This window comes from Mesoplodon bidens (assembly GCF_964165515.1).
Source record: "Mesoplodon bidens genome assembly, chromosome: 2".
NCBI lineage: Eukaryota > Metazoa > Chordata > Mammalia > Artiodactyla > Ziphiidae > Mesoplodon > Mesoplodon bidens.
Window position 1 is genome coordinate 174,087,279 of NC_138177.1, and position 18,254 is coordinate 174,105,532.

The following is an 18,254-nucleotide window of genomic DNA, read 5'->3' on the forward strand; positions in this document are numbered from 1 at the left end:
CAACTAGAGAAAGCCCGCGCCCCTCAACAAAGACCCAATGCAGCCAAAAATAAATAACTTTATAAAAAAATAAATAAAATCAAATGGTTAATTTTATGTTATGTGAATTTCATCTCACTTTTTTTTTTAATCGCCTGGCACATAGTAGTTCTGGCCCATAGCCTTGTCCCCTCCCTTGAGGGTTGTCTGGGAAGCGCCACCCTGGCACGCTCTTACAGCATGAAATGTCAGCTCACTTACGGAGGAGACTTTGCTTATGTTCTGGTATCACAGTAAGTGTTTCCAAGCCGGACTCCTGGGTAACCTTCCACCATTGGAACATTCTGGTCCCTGCCAGGCTCATTTAGCTGGGACAAGTTCTGAGTCAATTTGAACAGAGGAGGATGACGAGGAAGAAGGAAGGGGCCGGAGAGGTCTCTTGTGATTTATGAAAATGAGTAAGGACACCTCAGGGTTAAGGATTAGTGTTTCTGCCAGGGTTTTTTTTGTTTGTTTGTTTTTTAATCCACAGACTTTGATTAATGAACTGTCAGAACAACTGGATTCTGAAGGCAGGCCTGGGCCTCAACTTTGCTAGTCCCTGCCTCCAGCCCACCCAGCCTGGACAGTGCTGTTTTACATCGAGAACTCATTCCGTGCTAACCGACCAGAGGAAGGATGGGCTCAGGAGAAAGGGCAAGGGTAGTGGAAAGAAGAGGGGCTTTGGTGCCCAAGAGACTGGCTTTGAATGCTTGCGTCATCCCCAACTGGTTGTGTGACCTTAGGGCAGTGAATTCACATGTCTGAGCCTCAGTTTTCCCCTCTGTAAAATGGGTCTAGTTTGAGCACCTCTTTCTTGGGCGATATGTCGTGTCCTGATGGAGTGGCTGTTTGTAAGTGGTAGTGAGAGTTACAAAATGATGATGGAAGGAGGGAGAGAGGTGGATAAGAGAAGAATGGTTTGGGAAGCAGAAGATGGAGCAGGGAGGGAAGAGATCCCTCCAGGCCACTCACCCCTAGCGCAGAAGACCCCCACTCTCCTGGAATCAGAAAACGGCACGTTCAAGACCAGCTTGTGGCTGTCAAAGAGCTCATCAGGGCCATCGCAGCTCAGCACCATTGGGGACATGTCCTGCAGGTCTGGAGAGAGTGGTGCCCATGAGACAATCCTGCTCCATCCCACGCCATCACCCTGGACAACCCCATACACCCCTTCTGTTGCTCACCATCCAGTGATGTCAGCTGGGTGCTGCTGAGGTCGATCTCCCTGGAGCTGAGACAATCCCGGTCACAGTTCACCAGCAGGACAGCCCCATAGCCCTCAGGGCCCCAGCTCCAGGTTTTCTGTGGCAAAGCAAGAGGCCTTAGGGTCAGTGAGACCCAGGGATCTCTGGGAAGGGGTTCTGGACATGGCTAGAGCCGTCTGCTTTGTTAACTTGGAGACTTTTGTATTCTGGGTTTGCTTAAAGATTTATAGAGGGATCATAGATTTGGGGAGTGGAGTTCCAGGTCCCTACACCCAGAGCCAGTCCACGCTTGTGCAGTGAACAACAGCTCCTCCCAGCCATCCCACTGGAAGAGGAAGGGTGATGGCGCCAAACCCAGAAATGGCTTTTGCCAGTCTGCTGAGCTTTGGTCCTGCCAGCAGACTAAGACTGCCTCGCCCTGACCTTGATGGGGCTGGAGAATTCCTGGGAGACTCTCCCCATGCCAGTCCTCTCCTGGGGCCTGTCCCACAGTTTTCTCTGACTTTCACTTGAGATCCTGCAGGCCCTGCAAGATAGTCTGGGCTGAGAGGTGGGGAAGATGACTGGAACCCTGCCTCTGTGATCAAAGCTCTTCCCGATGTGCTTCTTTTTTTTCTTTTAATTTATTTGCTTATTTACTTTGGCTGCGCTGGGTCTTAGTTGCGGCACACAGGATCTTTGTTGTGGCATGTGGGATCTTCAGTTGCAGCATACATACTTCTTATTTGCGGCATGCGGACTCTTAGTTGCGGCATGCATGTGGGATCTAGTTCCCCGACCAGGGTTGGAACCCCAGGCCCCCTGCATTGGGAGTGCAGAGTCTTACCCACTGGACCACCAGGGAAGTCCCCTTCCTGGCATGCTTCTACTTTATCCCCACCAGACTGTGCAAGACAGGGCTTATTTTCCCCATTTCACAGAAGAGGGAAAAGAGGCTCTGGGGTGTGAACCCCAAGTCACATAGATGGGATTCAAACTTGGATCTGGGGGACCTCACAGGGCAACTGCTAACTTATATGGCATGCTTGTTCACCCCTCCGGGTAGATGCTTCTCTGTACCAGGGCCCAAGACATGATTTATATCATAGGCCCCGCCCACCACTTTGCCCAAGCAACCTTGTGCAGTGAACAACCTGCACAGCCATCCGTGGCAGCCCTACCCCATCTTGTCCACAAAGTCTTATATATGATTCAGGCTTCCTCTGTGGGGTCTTTCCCTGCAAATCGTATCTTCTACCCTCCCAGGATGGCTTTCAGATACATCCGGTGGGATAATGCCTTGAGCCCACCCCATCTTGGTCCTCACTCTTCAGGATCTGTCAGTTGCTTGACAAGTCACCTACCATGCTTGGGGGTCCAAATACAGCCCAGGAAATAGAAAAGGCCTCAAGAAAAAGAACTAATCCCAGTTCTAAGGTGGCACAAGAGAGACCCAGAGAGGGTAAGCTGTTCTCCAGGAGACACACAGCATGTTGATCACACAGTGTAAGTTAAGGCCCATTCATGCTGATTTGGGAGTCCTCAGATGGCTTCCCTATACTGTTGGATACCACAGACCCTAGGAATCCATCACCCTTCTGGAGGAAGAGCCCACTCCACCCCAGGACCACACCCAGGTTTGCCTGTCAACTCTGCCATCTTGGGGTAACGAGGAGAGTCCCACCTTGTCGCCGTGGCTCCTCTTCACCTTGCCCGTGCGGCCCGTGTCGACATCGAGGGAGATGTCTGCAAAGAGATGTAGAGGAACTACCAGGGCTCCCCAGTCCCACCCTCGCACCATAACATCCAGGTTGGGGCAAGCTTCGGCCCCTCCACAAGCCCTTGAGAGCCAGGAAGCCCTTTTCTGGGGACCACACCCAACACCTGAGAGGCCCTTGTGGCAGCCCCGTGTGGTTCTGGGTGTTGGAGGGACCCGAGGCTTTGGCTCTTGAATTTCTGACTCATCTATGTGGGCTGAATTGCTAGCTCTTGGGGGCCATGACTCTGGAGGTCGGGATCAGGCCTGAGGTTCTAGGTGCTGGTTCTGCAGTTCTCAGGGCCACCTGCCGGGGTCTGGCCGAAGGTAGCATGTGGCTCTCCATGGTTTAGTGATGTCTTGAAGTTCCAGTGAGTGTGATAGGCAGACTCTGGATGAAGGAGGCCTATTGTGGGTCTAGCTGGTGACCCATGGGCAGTGCAGTTTCCAGATTCTTATGGCCCTAAGTATGGCTGGGACTCCACCCCTGAGGCTCTAGAGTGGATGAACCGCCTCTGAAGAAGCCAGGCTCCTCGATGGGGGAGGAAGATGTCCATGGGCCTTGCACTTGGGGGCTCCCCTAAGACCGTCAAGCAGTCAGCATGGAGGGGTGGATGTACGGAGAGCCAGGGAGGTGGGACTTACCTGCGCCAGTGAGGTAGAGTACACTTTGGCCCAGGGCGCCATCCTTCTGCAGCCCGAAGTAGGAGACTTGCACCTGTGGGGACATGGTCAGCCCTAAGCAGGCACGGCCACCCCTTCAGAGATGGCTGTGACAGGGGGAGTGAGGGGACACTACGGCGGCCCTGCTTAGAGGTAGGGGAGGCATGGGGGGCCCAGCTACTCCCTGCTGCTGAAGGCCCAAGGCCCACGGGCTCCCGGCTTGGATCCAGAGCCCCCTTCTCCAGCTGGAGAGGCTGTGGATGCCTCCTCAGCTGCCAGGACTGGGCTGAGGGGCAAGGAGGGCCACACGGGGTGCGGGAGGATCCCAGAGGGAGCAGCTGGACCCTCAGGAACCCATGGGGATGTCAGAGAGAAAGAATGAGGGAAGGAACAGCTGTCACTAGGGACAGGCAAGTTATTCAACCTCTCTAAGCCTCTGTTTCTTCATCTGTAAAATGGGAACAATGACCACCCCCCACCCCACCCCATAGTAGCAGCCCAAGCTCACAGAGCTTTCCCCATGCCCTAGAACCCATGGCCAGGGCTCCACCCGGGCCATCTCAGTGAGCCCCCAGGATGACCCCAGTAGATGGGGCTCAGAAGTAGGATTTGAGCTCCAGGGCCCCTACTCTCAACAGCTGCACAGTCCCCACCTTTTCGGTGTCGTTGGAGAAAAGGCTGAATCAATGAATTGGGGGTCACTGTGTGTGTGGTGGGTGCCTGAGGGTGAGTAAGAAGGATATCCTCTGTGAAAGAGAGGCTTCCTGCTTCCTTAGGTGGGAGACACACACGCTGGTATGTACCTGTGTCCACGTGCGTGCGTGTGTGTATGGGTGCTGCCGAGAACTCCTGTCTGCACAGGAGTGGGGGGCTTGTTTGGGGTCTGTGTGGAGCTGCGTTAAAGGGGGTGTTTGTGAATTGAGGGGGCGAGCAGGAAGGCTGTGCTTTATTTATTTATTTATTTATTTTTTTTTGCGGTACGCGGGCCTCTCACTGTTGTGGCCTCTCCCGTTGCGGAGCACAGGCTCCGGACGCGCAGGCTCAGCGGCCATGGCTCACGGGCCCAGCCACTCCACGGCATGTGGGATCTTCCTGGACCAGGGCACGAACCCGTGTCCCCTGCATCGGCAGGTGGACTGTCAACCACTGAGCCACCAGGGAAGCCCGAAGGCTGTGCTTTTACGGGCGCATTTGTGTATGTGTGCGTGTGACGTTGGGGCATTGGGGTGGGTTTGCATGTTTGGGTGTCTGTTGAGTTGTATCAGGATGTGTCACGTGGCTGTGGATGGCAAAGCCTTGTGGGGTTTGGTTGAGTGGGGGAGATGGGTGAACGGGGTGTGCTTTGTGGGGGGCTCTTACCTTCTGTGGGGAAGTAGCCTCTTACCTTGAGATCGTTTAAAGCCTTACTGGCTGCATTCACAGATATGATCACGTCCACGCCGGCATTCAGGGGCCAGTAGGGCTTACCTGTGGGCTCTGTCACCTGTGCTGTGTTGTAGACCGTGAAGACCTCCACCCCGGAGCTCCCAGAGACACTGAAGGTCTCAGCGCCCTTGGGCACATCACTGGTAGAAAGGAGAGAGGAGAGCATCCGGGGGCTCAGGAGAGAGACCGGTGGGGTAGTGGGCTGGGGCTACCCGGCTATGCAACAGCACCCCCTAACAGCTGGAGTGGGGAGCGGCGGGGGGTGAGGGGCCTACTGGCCAGGAGACCAACCTGGTTGGGCCCCAGGGCTCCATCCCAGCTCTCCACTGATTCCCATGTGACCCACCCTGGGCACGTCATCCCCGGGCCTCAGTCTCCCCATCTGCAACATGAAGGGCTTGGATCAGAGCAGTGGCTGTTGAGCTCTGTTTTAGTGGCAGAGCCCTTTCGGTGGACCTCGCGTGGAACCCCAGACAGAAGAAGGACAAAAGGGAGAGGAGGGTGGTGCTGAGCCACGGTGTTTAACCCTTCCACTCCCACTGCGGCCCATGAGGCTCCAGAGAGCAGAGACTGGAAACCTCTGGACATCCTCAATCCCCGCCCTCCCCCAAAGCTTCCTGATTTTATGCTTCCAAATTCTCTAACCCAACAAGAAATCCATTCGAGACCACCTCTCACCTCCTCCACTGCCACCCCTGCACCCACCTAGAGTGCTGAGCAGCTTCTTAAGCCCACCTGGGCCTGCTCCAGTCTGTTCCCCACTCAGAACAGATCACGTTGTTCTTATGCTCAAAAGCAACGGTTCCCATCACACACAGCAAAGTCCTCACAATGGCATTCAAAGCCCCTCCTGATTTGCCCTCTGCCACCCCCCAGGAACCTCCTCCACCCCACTAGGCTCAGTCCTCACTCACTCTGCTCCAGCCACACCGACCTTCCTGATGTTCCATGAAGCTGCCAGGCTGTCCTGCCTCAGGGCCTTTGCACTGGCCGTTTCCTCGGCATAAAATGCTCTTCCCCCAGATATCCACAAGGCTCACTCCTTTACCTTCTTCAGGGCTCTGCTTAAATGTCACCTTCTCAGTGAGCACCCCCCCCCATCACTCTATTTAATGCTACACCTTGTCCCACCTTCTCCCACACTCTCCTTATCCCTGCCACTCTGCTCTGATTCTTTTTTGTTTGTTTGCTTGTTTGTTTTTAACATCTTTATTGGAGTATAATTGCTTTACAATGTTGTGTTCGTTTCTGCTGTATAACAAAGTGAATCAGCTATTCGTATACATATATCCCTCTAACCCCTCCCTCTTGCGTCTCCCTCCCACCCTCCCTATCCCACCCCTCTAGGTGGTCACAAAGCACTGTCTGCTCTGATTCTTAATCATACTGTTAGGTATTGTCCGTCTCTCCTGCTAGAAGGTCAGGTCCACCAGGACAGGGAGTTTTGTCTGTTTTGCTCATTGCCATCTCCCAGGACCTATAACAGTGTCTGGCATGTGGTCAGTCTCATAAACACTTGTTAAATGCATGAATGGATTCATTTGCCCCTAGTCTGCAGGGGGATTCAGGCCCATCTGCACCCAGTGGTACAGAACTCGACTGAGGCCATACCCTGCACATTTCTCCCCGTCTACCTGATATACCACATCCACCCAGTACTCCAGAGCTCTGGGCTCCAGAAAAGGGGATCAGGAAGCCCTCCGTCTGCCAGGCCCCAGCCGGGGGCACCCATCTTCTGGGCCTCCACGCTACTTCTCAAACCACCAGCTGCTTCCAGCCACAGCAGGTAGGGTCCAGCCTTCCTGGGCCGTAGACTCAGAGAGGATGCTCTGCAAACTTGGGCTACAGGGCATCAGGAGCTAAGTCAGCAGGGCCTCTGGGGGCACTTGTCCTTCTTCAACCCCTGAATAAACCTGAGCTGTGTGCCTCCCTGTCCCAGCCCTATGATGGGCCCCAGGGTTCCATGAGGCCTTTGGCCATGTGGAACACACACCCTGGAGGGGAAGTCGGACGAGGGAACTACATGTCAGGGTTCCCCACTGCCGTCCCCCAGGACAGAGCCGTCAGCCTCAAGGCCACCACCCAAGGTCAAGTCAACTTGCAAAGGTCCACCCGACTGCAAAGATGCCAGGGCCAGAAGGGTCCTTTGATACATCCCCCTGCCTCCATCGTTTCCTGTACCCCTGAGAAACCATGCAAGTATTAAAGCCCCTGGAGAAACCAGACACCCCTCCCAGATCCCTGCCGTGGTCACTCAGTCCCCACAAGCAACTGCCCTCACTGACAATGGTGGTGATGGTCGTAGTTACAACAGGCCCAAGTCCCACTCAGGACCTGGCTCTCTGATGCACATCATGGCCCCATAAGGCAATTATTATTCTCGTTTTAAAGATGAGGCTGGGGTAGAGAGGGGCCCCTGAGCCCTGCAGGCTGCTGGCAGGACCCACAGGTCCTCACCCGACTCCTGGCCTCACCGTCCTCAAGAGGCACTTTCAGGCATCTTCCCACCTTACATGCCCTTTGCCATTGTTTAGTCAGTTGCCATAGGAAACTAAGGCTCCCAGACTTAGAACCCCCATTTTCCATCTCCAGACTCAAAAGCTGTCTTTTGAACATCTCTTTAGGGTGTCTAACAGGCTTTTTCCATTTAACGTGTCCAAAACGAAACTCTTAGCTCCCCACTTCTGCCCCGTCCAAACCTGCCCGTGTCAGGCCACAGTTGCCCCATCATTGGATTCATCCTGGCCTTCTCCCCTTCCCTCGAGCTCACATCCAGTCACCAGTCAACCCTGTCAGCGCCCCCTTTACAGCAGCACCTGCTGACATTCACATCTCTTCCACGCCTAACGTCCTGGTACAGGCACCAGTTTTTTCCATGTGGATTTTCACAATAGGCTGGTCCCCCTGCTTCTTCTCCTGCTGCCCACGATCTGGTCTCAACACAGCAGCAGAGGGATCCCCTTAACACGGAAGTCATTCAGCATCCCTTCTGTTCCCAGCCTTTCCCCGGGGGCTCTGCAGCCTGCGCGGAGTTGGCTACGCCCTCCTCACTCCTGCAAACCCAGCTCTTGCTCTCCCTCCAGTTGCCAAACTCCCTCCTGCCTTCGACCCTTTGCACTTGGGTTCTCTTCGTTCACAATCTTCAGCTCCCGAGCGTCCGCTGGGACCTCCGTGCCTCCTTTCCTTCTCAGAGGTCTTCCCTGACTGCCCTCTTTAAGGCTGTGTGACATGGGTGACACCACGAGCCCCCCACTCCCTAACCCCATGACCCAGCTTCATTTCAACCCATGGCACTTGTCACCTGACATGTCATGTTTATTTGACAGGTTTTTCTATCGTCTGTCTCTCCTGTTTCTCCCTCTAGAATGTGGGGAATTTTCCCATTTTACCTTCACTAAAACGACTGTCATCTCAGCACCCAGTGTGGTGCCTGGTGTGGGCAAGGGGTACAAGAAAGCCCTGTTTTATGGATGAGGGCAAGGCAACCCAGGAACGTGGAACTGTACCCGAGCAAGAACCTATGGACCTTCCCGGGACAGACCCCCCCCGCCACTCCACCATGTCTTCTGCCTGCCTCTTGTTTGTAATTTTAGCCTCCTAGGCCTTCCCCCAAGTTCCAAAGAAAAAATTTAATCAGAAAAATGAGAAAATGCAGAAACAATGGAAAACAGCCAAGCAAGACAAAATAATAATAGTTTAGCCATTAAACAAAGTCAAGGATCTTTAGTCCCTCCTTAAGGGCTATAGATAATATTGTGAGCCACGGCCTTTGAGCCCTTTTGCAGATACTGAAGCCCCCACCAGGTGGAAGAAGTTAATTATATGCTGCGCACAAGCACATAGATCCCAGACCGGTTGGAACCAGAAGGTTGATGATGTTGACTCCCAATTACCTCACCACCAACCAATCAGAAGAATGTCCACGAGCTGATCACACACCCTGAAACCCTCTCCCTCACCCTGTCTTTTTTTTTTTTTTTTGCGGTACGCGGGCCTCTCACTGCTGCGGCCTCTCCCGTTGCGGAGCACAGGCTCCGGACGCGCAGGCCCAGCGGCCATGGCTCACGGGCCCAGCCGCTCCGCGGCATGTAGGATCCTCCCGGACCGGGGCACGAACCCGCGTCCCCTGCATCGGCAGGCGGACTCTCAACCACCGCGCCACCAGGGAAGCCCCATGCTCAGCTTTTGATGCCTCATCCACCCTTCACAACAACCCTCGCAGGAACATGTTGCTGTCCTCGTTTAGCAGATGAAGAATTCTTCTCAGAGAGGTTAAGTAACCCTCCTGCTAAAGGATGGAAGGAGCAGCATCTCTTCTATATTATGCTGTCCCGCTGACTTGAAAATGAATGTGTGTGCCCTGAGCGTGTCCCGGGCGGGGACCGGAGGAAGGAAATAGTCAGGGAAGATGTAGGAAGGAAAAAGGAAAATGTTGAAACTTTGCAACACAAGCGCCTCAGTATGATCCCGTGGGAGCTGGCAGGATGTGGGGCACGGAGGCAGGAAAGACCTCTTCCCCCTCCACGCACCTGAACTTGGCAGGGGTGAAGTCAGTGCAGACCAGGAAGATGGCACCCATGACCTTCTGGCCCCTTTCTGCCCTAAGACAATGAGACTGTGGAGTATCTTCATAGGCCTTGGGTCAGAGACGGGTCTCAGAGGTCATCCTGGCCAGCTCCTTGCCCATCACAGAACTCTGTGCTTGAACAGGTCCTGTGACAGGCAGCTCACTACCTTACAGCCCCTCTGTGCTTTGACAGCTCAGGTAATTAGAAAGCTTTTCCTTTTACTTGGCTGCAACCTGTATCCAGAAGCTTCCTCCCACTGGGGCTCCACAGGCCACAGCTTATCTCAACTACTCGGAAGTTGACCACCTGGTCTCTAGGGAGAAGAGAAACACAGCCGTCATGGACTCCCTCCCATGCCGTCTATCCTACCTGCTGCTTGGATACCACCAGCCCCTAGGGACGACCTCAGGGGTCAGGGGACCCCTCTGCCCAGCCTAGGGTCTGGGCAGGGAGGGCAGGGCATTGTGCTGGGGGAGAGGCGAGGGCAGAAGGGAGAATAATGCAGAACTGGATGGAAAGGCTGAGGAGCAAGCTGGCGGGCAGCCCTTGAGCAGACCAGGCCAGCCAAGCCTGTGACTCCCCCTTCACACTTGATCAGCCACCTGCCTGCCCAGAGCCCCAGAGGTGCCACTCTCCAGGTGTCCTGGACTTGACGTTCCCTGGACTGAAGCCACAAGAAATGCCCTGGGACCAGCAAGCAGGACCTGGCAAGTCCTCTCAGGTACGACCAGCTCTGTGGTCGCTTCTGCCAGGAGCCGAGAACCACTGTGGCCAACAGTCCCACGGAACTGGCCAGACCCCCACAGGCTCCAGCCCTAAAGAACGTCAGCTCCGGGGAGCACACGGAATCCTGTTGGTGCTGTCGGCCACTCTGCCTCAACATGCATTTCCTGAGCACCTACTGTACCACGCTGGGCACCAGGAAAGAAGAGATGAGTCACCCCTGGCCCTGCCCTCATGGCATCCACCCAGGGCAGGGACATCACGGTCCCCAAAGTGCTTTTACTCCGTTCTGATTCCATGCCCACGGCCCCTGTTTGCTGAGCACAGCAGTTATTCTTCTTCTCCCCATTTTACAGATGACGTGAAATTCAGAGGGAGGTCACAAGCGGGGCGACAACGGAGAGCTGAGATGTGACCCCACTCAGGGTCTGACTCCAAAGCTCATCCTCTGCCCTGCCTCACCCACCCCTCGCACCAACCCAACAACGTAGAAAATTCCCCGATAATGGGCTCTCTTGGGGTTGCGCTCATAGAATTTGGGATCAGGCAAACCTGGGCTCAAATCCCAGCTCTGCCGTTTGTTGGCTGTGTGACTTTGGGCAAGTCTCTTGACATCTCTGTGTCTCAGTTTCCTTGTCTGCGAAATGGGGATCGTAGTAGTCACCACCTCATAGGCTTGTTGTGAGATTTAATTGAGGTAGTACAGCCAGCACTGTGAGCTGAAGATGGTACTGTCACCATGGTCATTACTGTCACAAGCGGCATGGGGAGCAGGCAGACCCTGGGGAATAGGATTCCTCCATCTCCCTTCACTCCAGACCTGCCCCCAAACCCAGTTAGCGATGCAATTGTTAGCGTCCACATCTGAAGGTTTTTTAGCTCCCAGACTAAGAGGGGAGCCCCTCGGGGGCGGGGGTGGGTCGTATCATCTCCAGGTGCCTCAGCCCAGCACAGAGCTGAACAAGGAGCAGGTGACCAGTAACGTTTGTTAAGTGACCACAGTGGGGCAAAGGTCACAGAAAGTTCAGGCCCCCGTGTGGCTTCCTCCTTGGTCCTCCCTGGGAGCTGGCTGTGGCCGACAGAGGTTGGGGAGGGCAGTGGCTGACATCACATCACAGGCAGATCCCACATCGCAGGCAGGGATTTTCCCCTGAGTGTAGAATCACACAGGGTGTAGCTATGTCCTCTCCCTCTTTCCTTCCTTCCCAGAGATAAGAATCACGGGTGCCTTATGCCCTGTCATTGCTCAGCTAAGGCCACACCCAGAGAGCCTGCAAGGAGGGCCGGGCTGGCCAGGCCTTCTTTCAGTGGACCCCTGCCTGCCCAAGGATGGGGGCTACAGATGGGGGGTGGCAGCTTTCCACCCCGGGCCTTCCCAGCAGGGGCAAACAGGAGCTGGGGGCCAGAACATCCTTAAGAGAAGAGCCCTGAATGGAAAGTCAGAATCATGAGTCACTTCTCCCCTCTCAGCCTCAGTTTCCCCATCTGCAAGATGGGAAATTGTATGGCTGTGCTCCGTGGATTATGCAATTCTCATCTGTAAAATGGGGGCCAAATTCACAGGTACAATTAACGGGTGTATTATCCTCATCTAGCACGGGAGGAAACAGGCTCAGAGGGGCTAAGTAACTGGCCCAAAGTCACACAGCCTGCAAGGACCGGCCTGACCCTAACTGGTGGTTATGACTGGTTACCAGCCATCTTGTTCTCTACAGTCATCGAACTGACTCTCAGAGGCCCCATCCCAATGGAGCTTCCTCCTCTGGGGCCCAGGCTGCACAGAGCCCAGCCTTCCTTCTCATCCAGGTCCGGAAGCCCCAGCCCACCCTTTCACTACATCTGGCAGCCTGGCTCAGACCACACCCTCTGCAGGATCCTCCTGAGGAATTTCTGGCCTTCCCTTTGCCCACCCTCCCAGCACGGCAATGGAGACCCAGGTGGGGGTAGGCAGGGTCATAAACGTGGCAGGGAAGGTGTGCTGGGGAAGCGCTTGACAGGGCTTCAGGTGGCCTTGGTCTCAAATGCAGGGTGACTGGGTTCTCTGCTCTGGGGCCCAGGGTGCATTTGGAGACCCAACTCAGGTCTGTACCTGCTGCGAGGCCAGGCTCCTGAAAATTTCCAGCAGGTCCCAGCTCCCTCGGCACCCACCCCTGGGTGGCAGCATTTGGAATCGCCCCCACTGCTCCCAGCCCACAGCCGAGGTCCCCCTCCTGGGCTCCCCACATGGCTGAGGTCCTTGGCTGGGTGTGGATTTGCCAGTTCCTTCCAGCCTCGCCCCCACCTCCCACACATCTTTGAGCATCAGGACCACCTGGCAGAGCTGAACAGCTGCTTAGAAGCCACAGCAAAGGGAATGGAAGCTTCTCTGGACATAGCAAAGGAGAGGACAACACATCACAGGGAAAGCATTTTTGGGGTCAAAGGGGCATCTACATCACGGATGAGCGATCACCCCTCCATTCCCTGCATCTCAAGTCTTTTCTCGGGGTCCACTGCCTGGCCCCGGGCCCTCCACCAAGAGAGGAAGGCGGGGATTGGGGGGAGGAGAGAGAAGTGGAGTTGGAAGTGATGGGAGCAGCAGGGCGAAGAGGAGACAGTCAAGGATGAGGAGAGGTTCCAAGACCAAAATGATGGGAAGGAGAAGCAGAGACAGGGAAGGGGCTATAGGGCCAGGAGAGGGGAGGGAAGAGTGACTGAATGGATTCCCAGGTCTCAAAATGGGAGTTAGCAACGAGGACCAGGGAGGAGGGACATCTGTAGACTTAGGGGGCGTCTGACCTCTGGTACCCTCTCTGATGCCAGTATTTTACGTTTCAAGAGCTCACACTACCCCATTTCGCATCCAGATCCTGTAACTCCCTGGCCTCTCCTGGCTCCGTGGACCTTACAGGGGACCCCGGCCTCATAATCGCCGAGAACCCTCGAATCTAAACATTAACATCACTTCCAATGAAGGAATGCGATACAGCAATGGGACGGAACAAGTAGGAGAGGAGATCCTCACCCGGCTTTAAACCCAGGTCCCAGCCCGGCTCTCGGAGCCTGTCACTCATCATGAATTAGTATTGGCATCAATCCTGTAATTATCCCGCAAGGAGCACAATTATGTTTCATTGTACTTCTTCACAAGTTAAAAGCATTAATTTACTCAATGTAAACATCAAGAATATATAGGTCAGGACTACCCTGGTGGCGCAGTGGTTGAGAATCCGCCTGCCAATGCAGGGGACACAGGTTCGAGCCCTGGTCGGGGAATATCCCACATGCCGCGGAGCAACTAAGCCAGTGCGCCACAGCTACTGAGCCTGTGCTCTAGAGCCTGCGAGCCACAACTGTTGAGCCCGTGTGCCACAACTACTGAAACCCACAAGCCTAGAGCCCTTGCTCCGCAACAAGAGAAGCCACTGCAGTGAGAAGCCCGCGCACCGCAACGAAGAGTAGCCCCTGCTCACCTCAGCTAGAGAAAGCCCACGCACAGCAACGAAGACCCAGCACAGCCAAAAATAAATAAATAAAATAAATTTATTTTTTAAAAAAAGAATATATAGACCACAAGTTTTACAACTCTGTTTTGGCATTTTGGGTTTTTGAAATACAGGGAACCCCAGAAAAGAGAAGTGGTCTGGGTCTTTTCTCTGGCTCATCTGAGAAGCCCTACAGAGACCCCCTTCCCTGTGCTCCTGGAATTCCAGTCATCTTGGATCCAAGAGTCTATTTGGCTTTGAGGCTTGTGTAGGATTAGGGGAGGCTTAGAATAAATCCAGGAGATCATCCCCGGCCCCACCCAGCTAGCCTTCTCCTCCATCCCTAAGGATAAATGTTCATGTGATCTCCAGCCTGGGGCTCTGATTCTGGCCTCTGGGTAGCCAGGGAGTGCCAGGCTGGACCACTAATGGATTCCCCATGCCACACCCCCTCTTTTTTGGCATAAGTCCTCTGGGGACCACCTCCAAGAAAAGGACAGAGACAGCCAGGGCCGTCTGGCCAAACCCAGGGGGTCGCGGTGGAGAGCTAGCCAGCTGGGGTGAGGGTGTAGGATCTGCAGTACATTTGAGTCAGGGGATTTCTAAGTTTCCTTGGGCTGGGACACCCTGGGGCACACAATTACTCCCAAATAACGAGCCTAGAGAGCACATGGGGGAATTAATCACATCCCATGACGTCACCCCCACACGCCCATCTCCACCGGCTCTGGAATGTTGGGAGTCTGGGCAGCTCAGGTGACCAGCACAGGTGACCCTCTTCTGGGGGGCTTCCGCCTTCTACCAGCAAGGCCAAACAGAGGCCCCTTGCTCGGCCTCAGCTGGAGCCAGGCACTTGGCACTGGGGGTGGGAAGGCCCCAAGTTCATCATCAAGTACAGCCCCTTCATCCTAGCCAGCCAAGGCCCTGGAGTGAGCTTCAGGCTCCTCTTAAACCTTCCCAGGTTGTCAACACACGGCCCCCTTCCTCCACCTGTCTTGACAATTCTACATCGCCTTTCTCCACCTATCAGAGACCTCAGTGGCTGGAAGTTCTTCTTTAGGTCTACTTTTAAACCAACTTGCTGCAGAATAAACTTCTGTTTTCTAGTTTAGAGATTCTCTGTGGCTATGACACTAGTCACTACCAACATCCAGGGTGAAGTTTCTTTTTTCTTTTCTTTTCTTTTCTTTTAACATCTTTATTGGAGTATAATTGCTTTACAATGGTGTGTTAGTTTCTGCTTTATAACAAAGTGAATCAGTTATACATATACTTATGTTCCCATATCTCTTCCCTCTTGCGTCTCCCTCCCTCCCACCCTCCCCATCCCACCCTCTAGGCGGTCACAAACCACCGAGCTGATCTCCCTGTGCTATGCGGCTGCTTCCCACTAGCTATCTATTTTACGTTTGGTAGTGTATATATGTCCATGCCACTCTCTCACTTTGTCCCAGCTTACCCTTCCCCCTCCCCATATCCTCAAGTCCATTCTCAAGTAGGTCTTTGTCTTTATTCCCGTCTTACCCCTAGGTTCTTCATGACTTTTTTTTTCTTAGATCCCACATATATGTGTTGGCATATGGTATTTGTTTTTCTCTTTCTGACTTACTTCACTCTGTATGACAGACTCTAGATCCATCCAGGGGTGAAGTTTCTTGAAGGGCTCTTGGGTACAGGTCCCTCACGGTGCTCACTCAGGACCCCAGAGCAGCCCCCTCTCCCAGAGTCAACCAGAGCACAGCAGCTACAGACAACCAGGCAGCTTCCCCTCGGCTGGGCCACGGCCCACACTTGAGGATGCTAAAGCGCTTGGTGATCCCAAAGGAGTTTACAGATGGCATCGCCCCGTGTTCCCACCACACACCCGCTGATCTGTCCTCTGCTCCTGCCACCTCTGAGACAGGATGGGAGGAACAGATAGTGGAGGAAAGGGAACCCACAGAGCTGTAAGCACTTCCCACTCTCACAGAGCCAGGGGCCCTACAGGTGCATGCTCACATTCACCCTCCCCCTAAGCCATTAACATCAGTGCTATTGCTTCCCCATTTGTCAGATGAGGTAACAGGCTCAGAGAAATGCAGCAGCTTGCCCGGGGTCCCACAGCCACCAGTGGATCTAGGATGCGAACCTGAGTCTGTCCAAGTGCAGAGTGTGGGTGCTTTACCGCCACGCTAAACTGAATAGGGGGCTCAGTTCATCCTGCCAGGCCCCAGAGAGGGCCAGTGGCTTGGCCCACGCCAGACAGCAAGTCAGTGGCAGCGCCAGAACCAGAACCTAAGTCTCCTGGCTCCCAGTCAAGTGCTTCTGTCCTCAGTCAGCAGCACAACCTACCAAGTAGGGCCTGAGGTTCTGAAATTACCTTCCAGAAATAGCCATCCCCTGGGATGAGAACAGGGGTCTGGAATCGGGAAGACAGGGGCTCACAGAGACCTCTTCCCTACTTTTTTTTTTGTGTGTGTGGTACGCGGACCTCTCACTGTTGTGGTGGCCTCTCCCGTTGTGGAGCACAGGCTCCGGACGCGCAGGCTCAGCGGCCATGGCTCACGAGCCCAGCCGCTCCGCGGCATGTGGGATCTTCCCGGACCGGGGCACGAACCCGTGTCCCCTGAATCGGCAGGCGGACTCTCAACCGCTGCGCCACCAGGGAAGCCCCTCCTCCCTACTTTTGATGTTAAAGCAGAGTTACCAGATAAAGTACAGGATGCCTAGCTAGATTTGAATTTCAGCTAAACAGCATTAAAAAAAAAAAAAGTATGTTCCATGCAATATACTAAAAAAAAGCATTTTTAAAAATCTGAAATGTAAACTTAACTGGGTGCCCTGTATTTTCATTTGCCAAGTCTGGCAACCGTATGATAAAAGGGCAGCAGAAAATGGGATCTCTGTTGGCCACCCAGATGCAAGAGAACCAGCCCCACGCCAGGGCCCCCAGCATGACTTAGAGCCGAGGTCTGGCCTCCCAGGGCTCCTGGCTCTCCCTCCCCAGCCCCAGGCCACTGCCCCAGGGAGGCAGGGAGGTCTTCTGGGGCATAGGCTCCCCTGAGGCCAGGTGAAGCTGAGCCCAGCTCAGATCCCACCTTATAAGAGACCTCAGCCCCCACCTACTCTGGGAGGGAGACTCCCACCTTGACTGCCCCCTGCCCATCTGCAGGGGCTCTGGTACCATCCGATCCAGTAGAGATGGAGCTCATAGAGAGTGTGTCGAGTTGGAAAGACCCCCAGAGACCCCCAAGACCGACTTCCTCAATGGCCAGGTGGGGAAACTCACACTGGGCCAGGTCCCTGGACCGCCATCTGGGTAAAGCCAGGCCAGGGAGGATTGGGACCAACAGGGGAAGCTGATGCTTCCACTGCCCCTCAGGTGCCATCAGTGCCATAATCGGCATCGTCCTCCTGGCAAACACAAGCCCCAGGCTTGTTCCAAGTCCTTTTCCTCTATTAAAAAACACATTGAAACATAAGCCCAGGCTTATTCCAGTTCTTTTCTTTTATTAACACATTGAAGCATTCCCTAACCACTTCCTCTTGATCCCAGTCGCCCTGGCTGGCCTTCTAGGATCAAGCTGCACCACACACACTGCCCCTCCCCACCTCAGAGAGATGGGTCATTGGCAAGAAATTGAGGGCAACATCAGGGGAGGCCAGTCCTGTCCCCCGTCTTGAGCAACAATTCATTCTGATGCTCCACACAAGTTCCACTGGGATGTCAGAACGCAGAACCCAGACCCTAAACCCTGGCCCCAGGGCTCAGAGCTGGAACCCTCATCCACTGGCCAAAGACTTGACCCTGGTGCCAGGAGCCAGAGCCCCAAGATGGACCTGATATCCTAGTCCCTCTGCTCTGCTGTCAAAACAACCCCTTGTCAGCATCCTCCAATTCGCCCCATTCGTCCACCAGGCGCCCACCCCGTTGCCGCGGGTCCTCCAGCCCAGCCCAGCCCTCTGCAGCCAGGTGGGTGCTTTCGGCTCTCACCTGTGAACATCCACGTATGTTTTGATTCCCACCACACACACAGCGTAGGTGGGCTTCTTCAGGGACAGCCGCACCGCTCTCTGTGGGGCCATCCTGTACCCCGGGCTCCAAGGCTCCACGCGCCCTGGCTTCCTAGCTCCTCTCCGAAGCACCTCGTTGCCAGGAAGGAGCGTGAGTTCTGAAGGTTCGGTGCTTTCCTCCTCCCTTTTAAAGTCACACTATGACCTGATTAGCCTGCCTGAGCCCAGTCCCCACCTCCTGGCTCCATGCCCATTCCTCCTCACTCGGGCCTGTCAACCCAAGAGGCTGAGGGAGGAGGCACCCAAGGCCTCTCTGGGGGATGGGGAAGAGGGGACCCCTGGTGGAGCAGGGCTCATCTGTCAACAGGAGACAAGCTCCCCAGCAGCCCCCGTCCCCCTTTCTCTAGCTTCACCTCTATCCTCAGACTCTCAGCGCCTGAACCCACGCGGTAATTAA

The 18,254-nt window shown here is 54.7% G+C and overlaps 1 protein-coding gene across 2 annotated transcripts in view; it reads right to left on the reverse strand.

Moving 5' to 3' along the window:
* Positions 1–17,928, reverse strand: part of PADI1 (peptidyl arginine deiminase 1) — a 33,898-nt gene extending 15,970 nt beyond the window's left edge. For both annotated transcript variants that reach the window (XM_081225841.1, XM_081225840.1), the window contains exons 1-6: positions 17,778–17,928; positions 5,009–5,189; positions 3,607–3,679; positions 2,890–2,951; positions 1,206–1,323; positions 994–1,119 (exon numbers count right to left, since the gene is read on the reverse strand). In XM_081225841.1, the coding sequence (XP_081081967.1) occupies positions 994–1,119; positions 1,206–1,323; positions 2,890–2,951; positions 3,607–3,679; positions 5,009–5,189; positions 17,778–17,869 (652 nt within the window). In that variant the 5' untranslated portion in view covers positions 17,870–17,928. The remainder of the gene's footprint in view (positions 1–993; positions 1,120–1,205; positions 1,324–2,889; positions 2,952–3,606; positions 3,680–5,008; positions 5,190–17,777) is intronic.
* Positions 17,929–18,254: the final 326 nt, after the last annotated feature.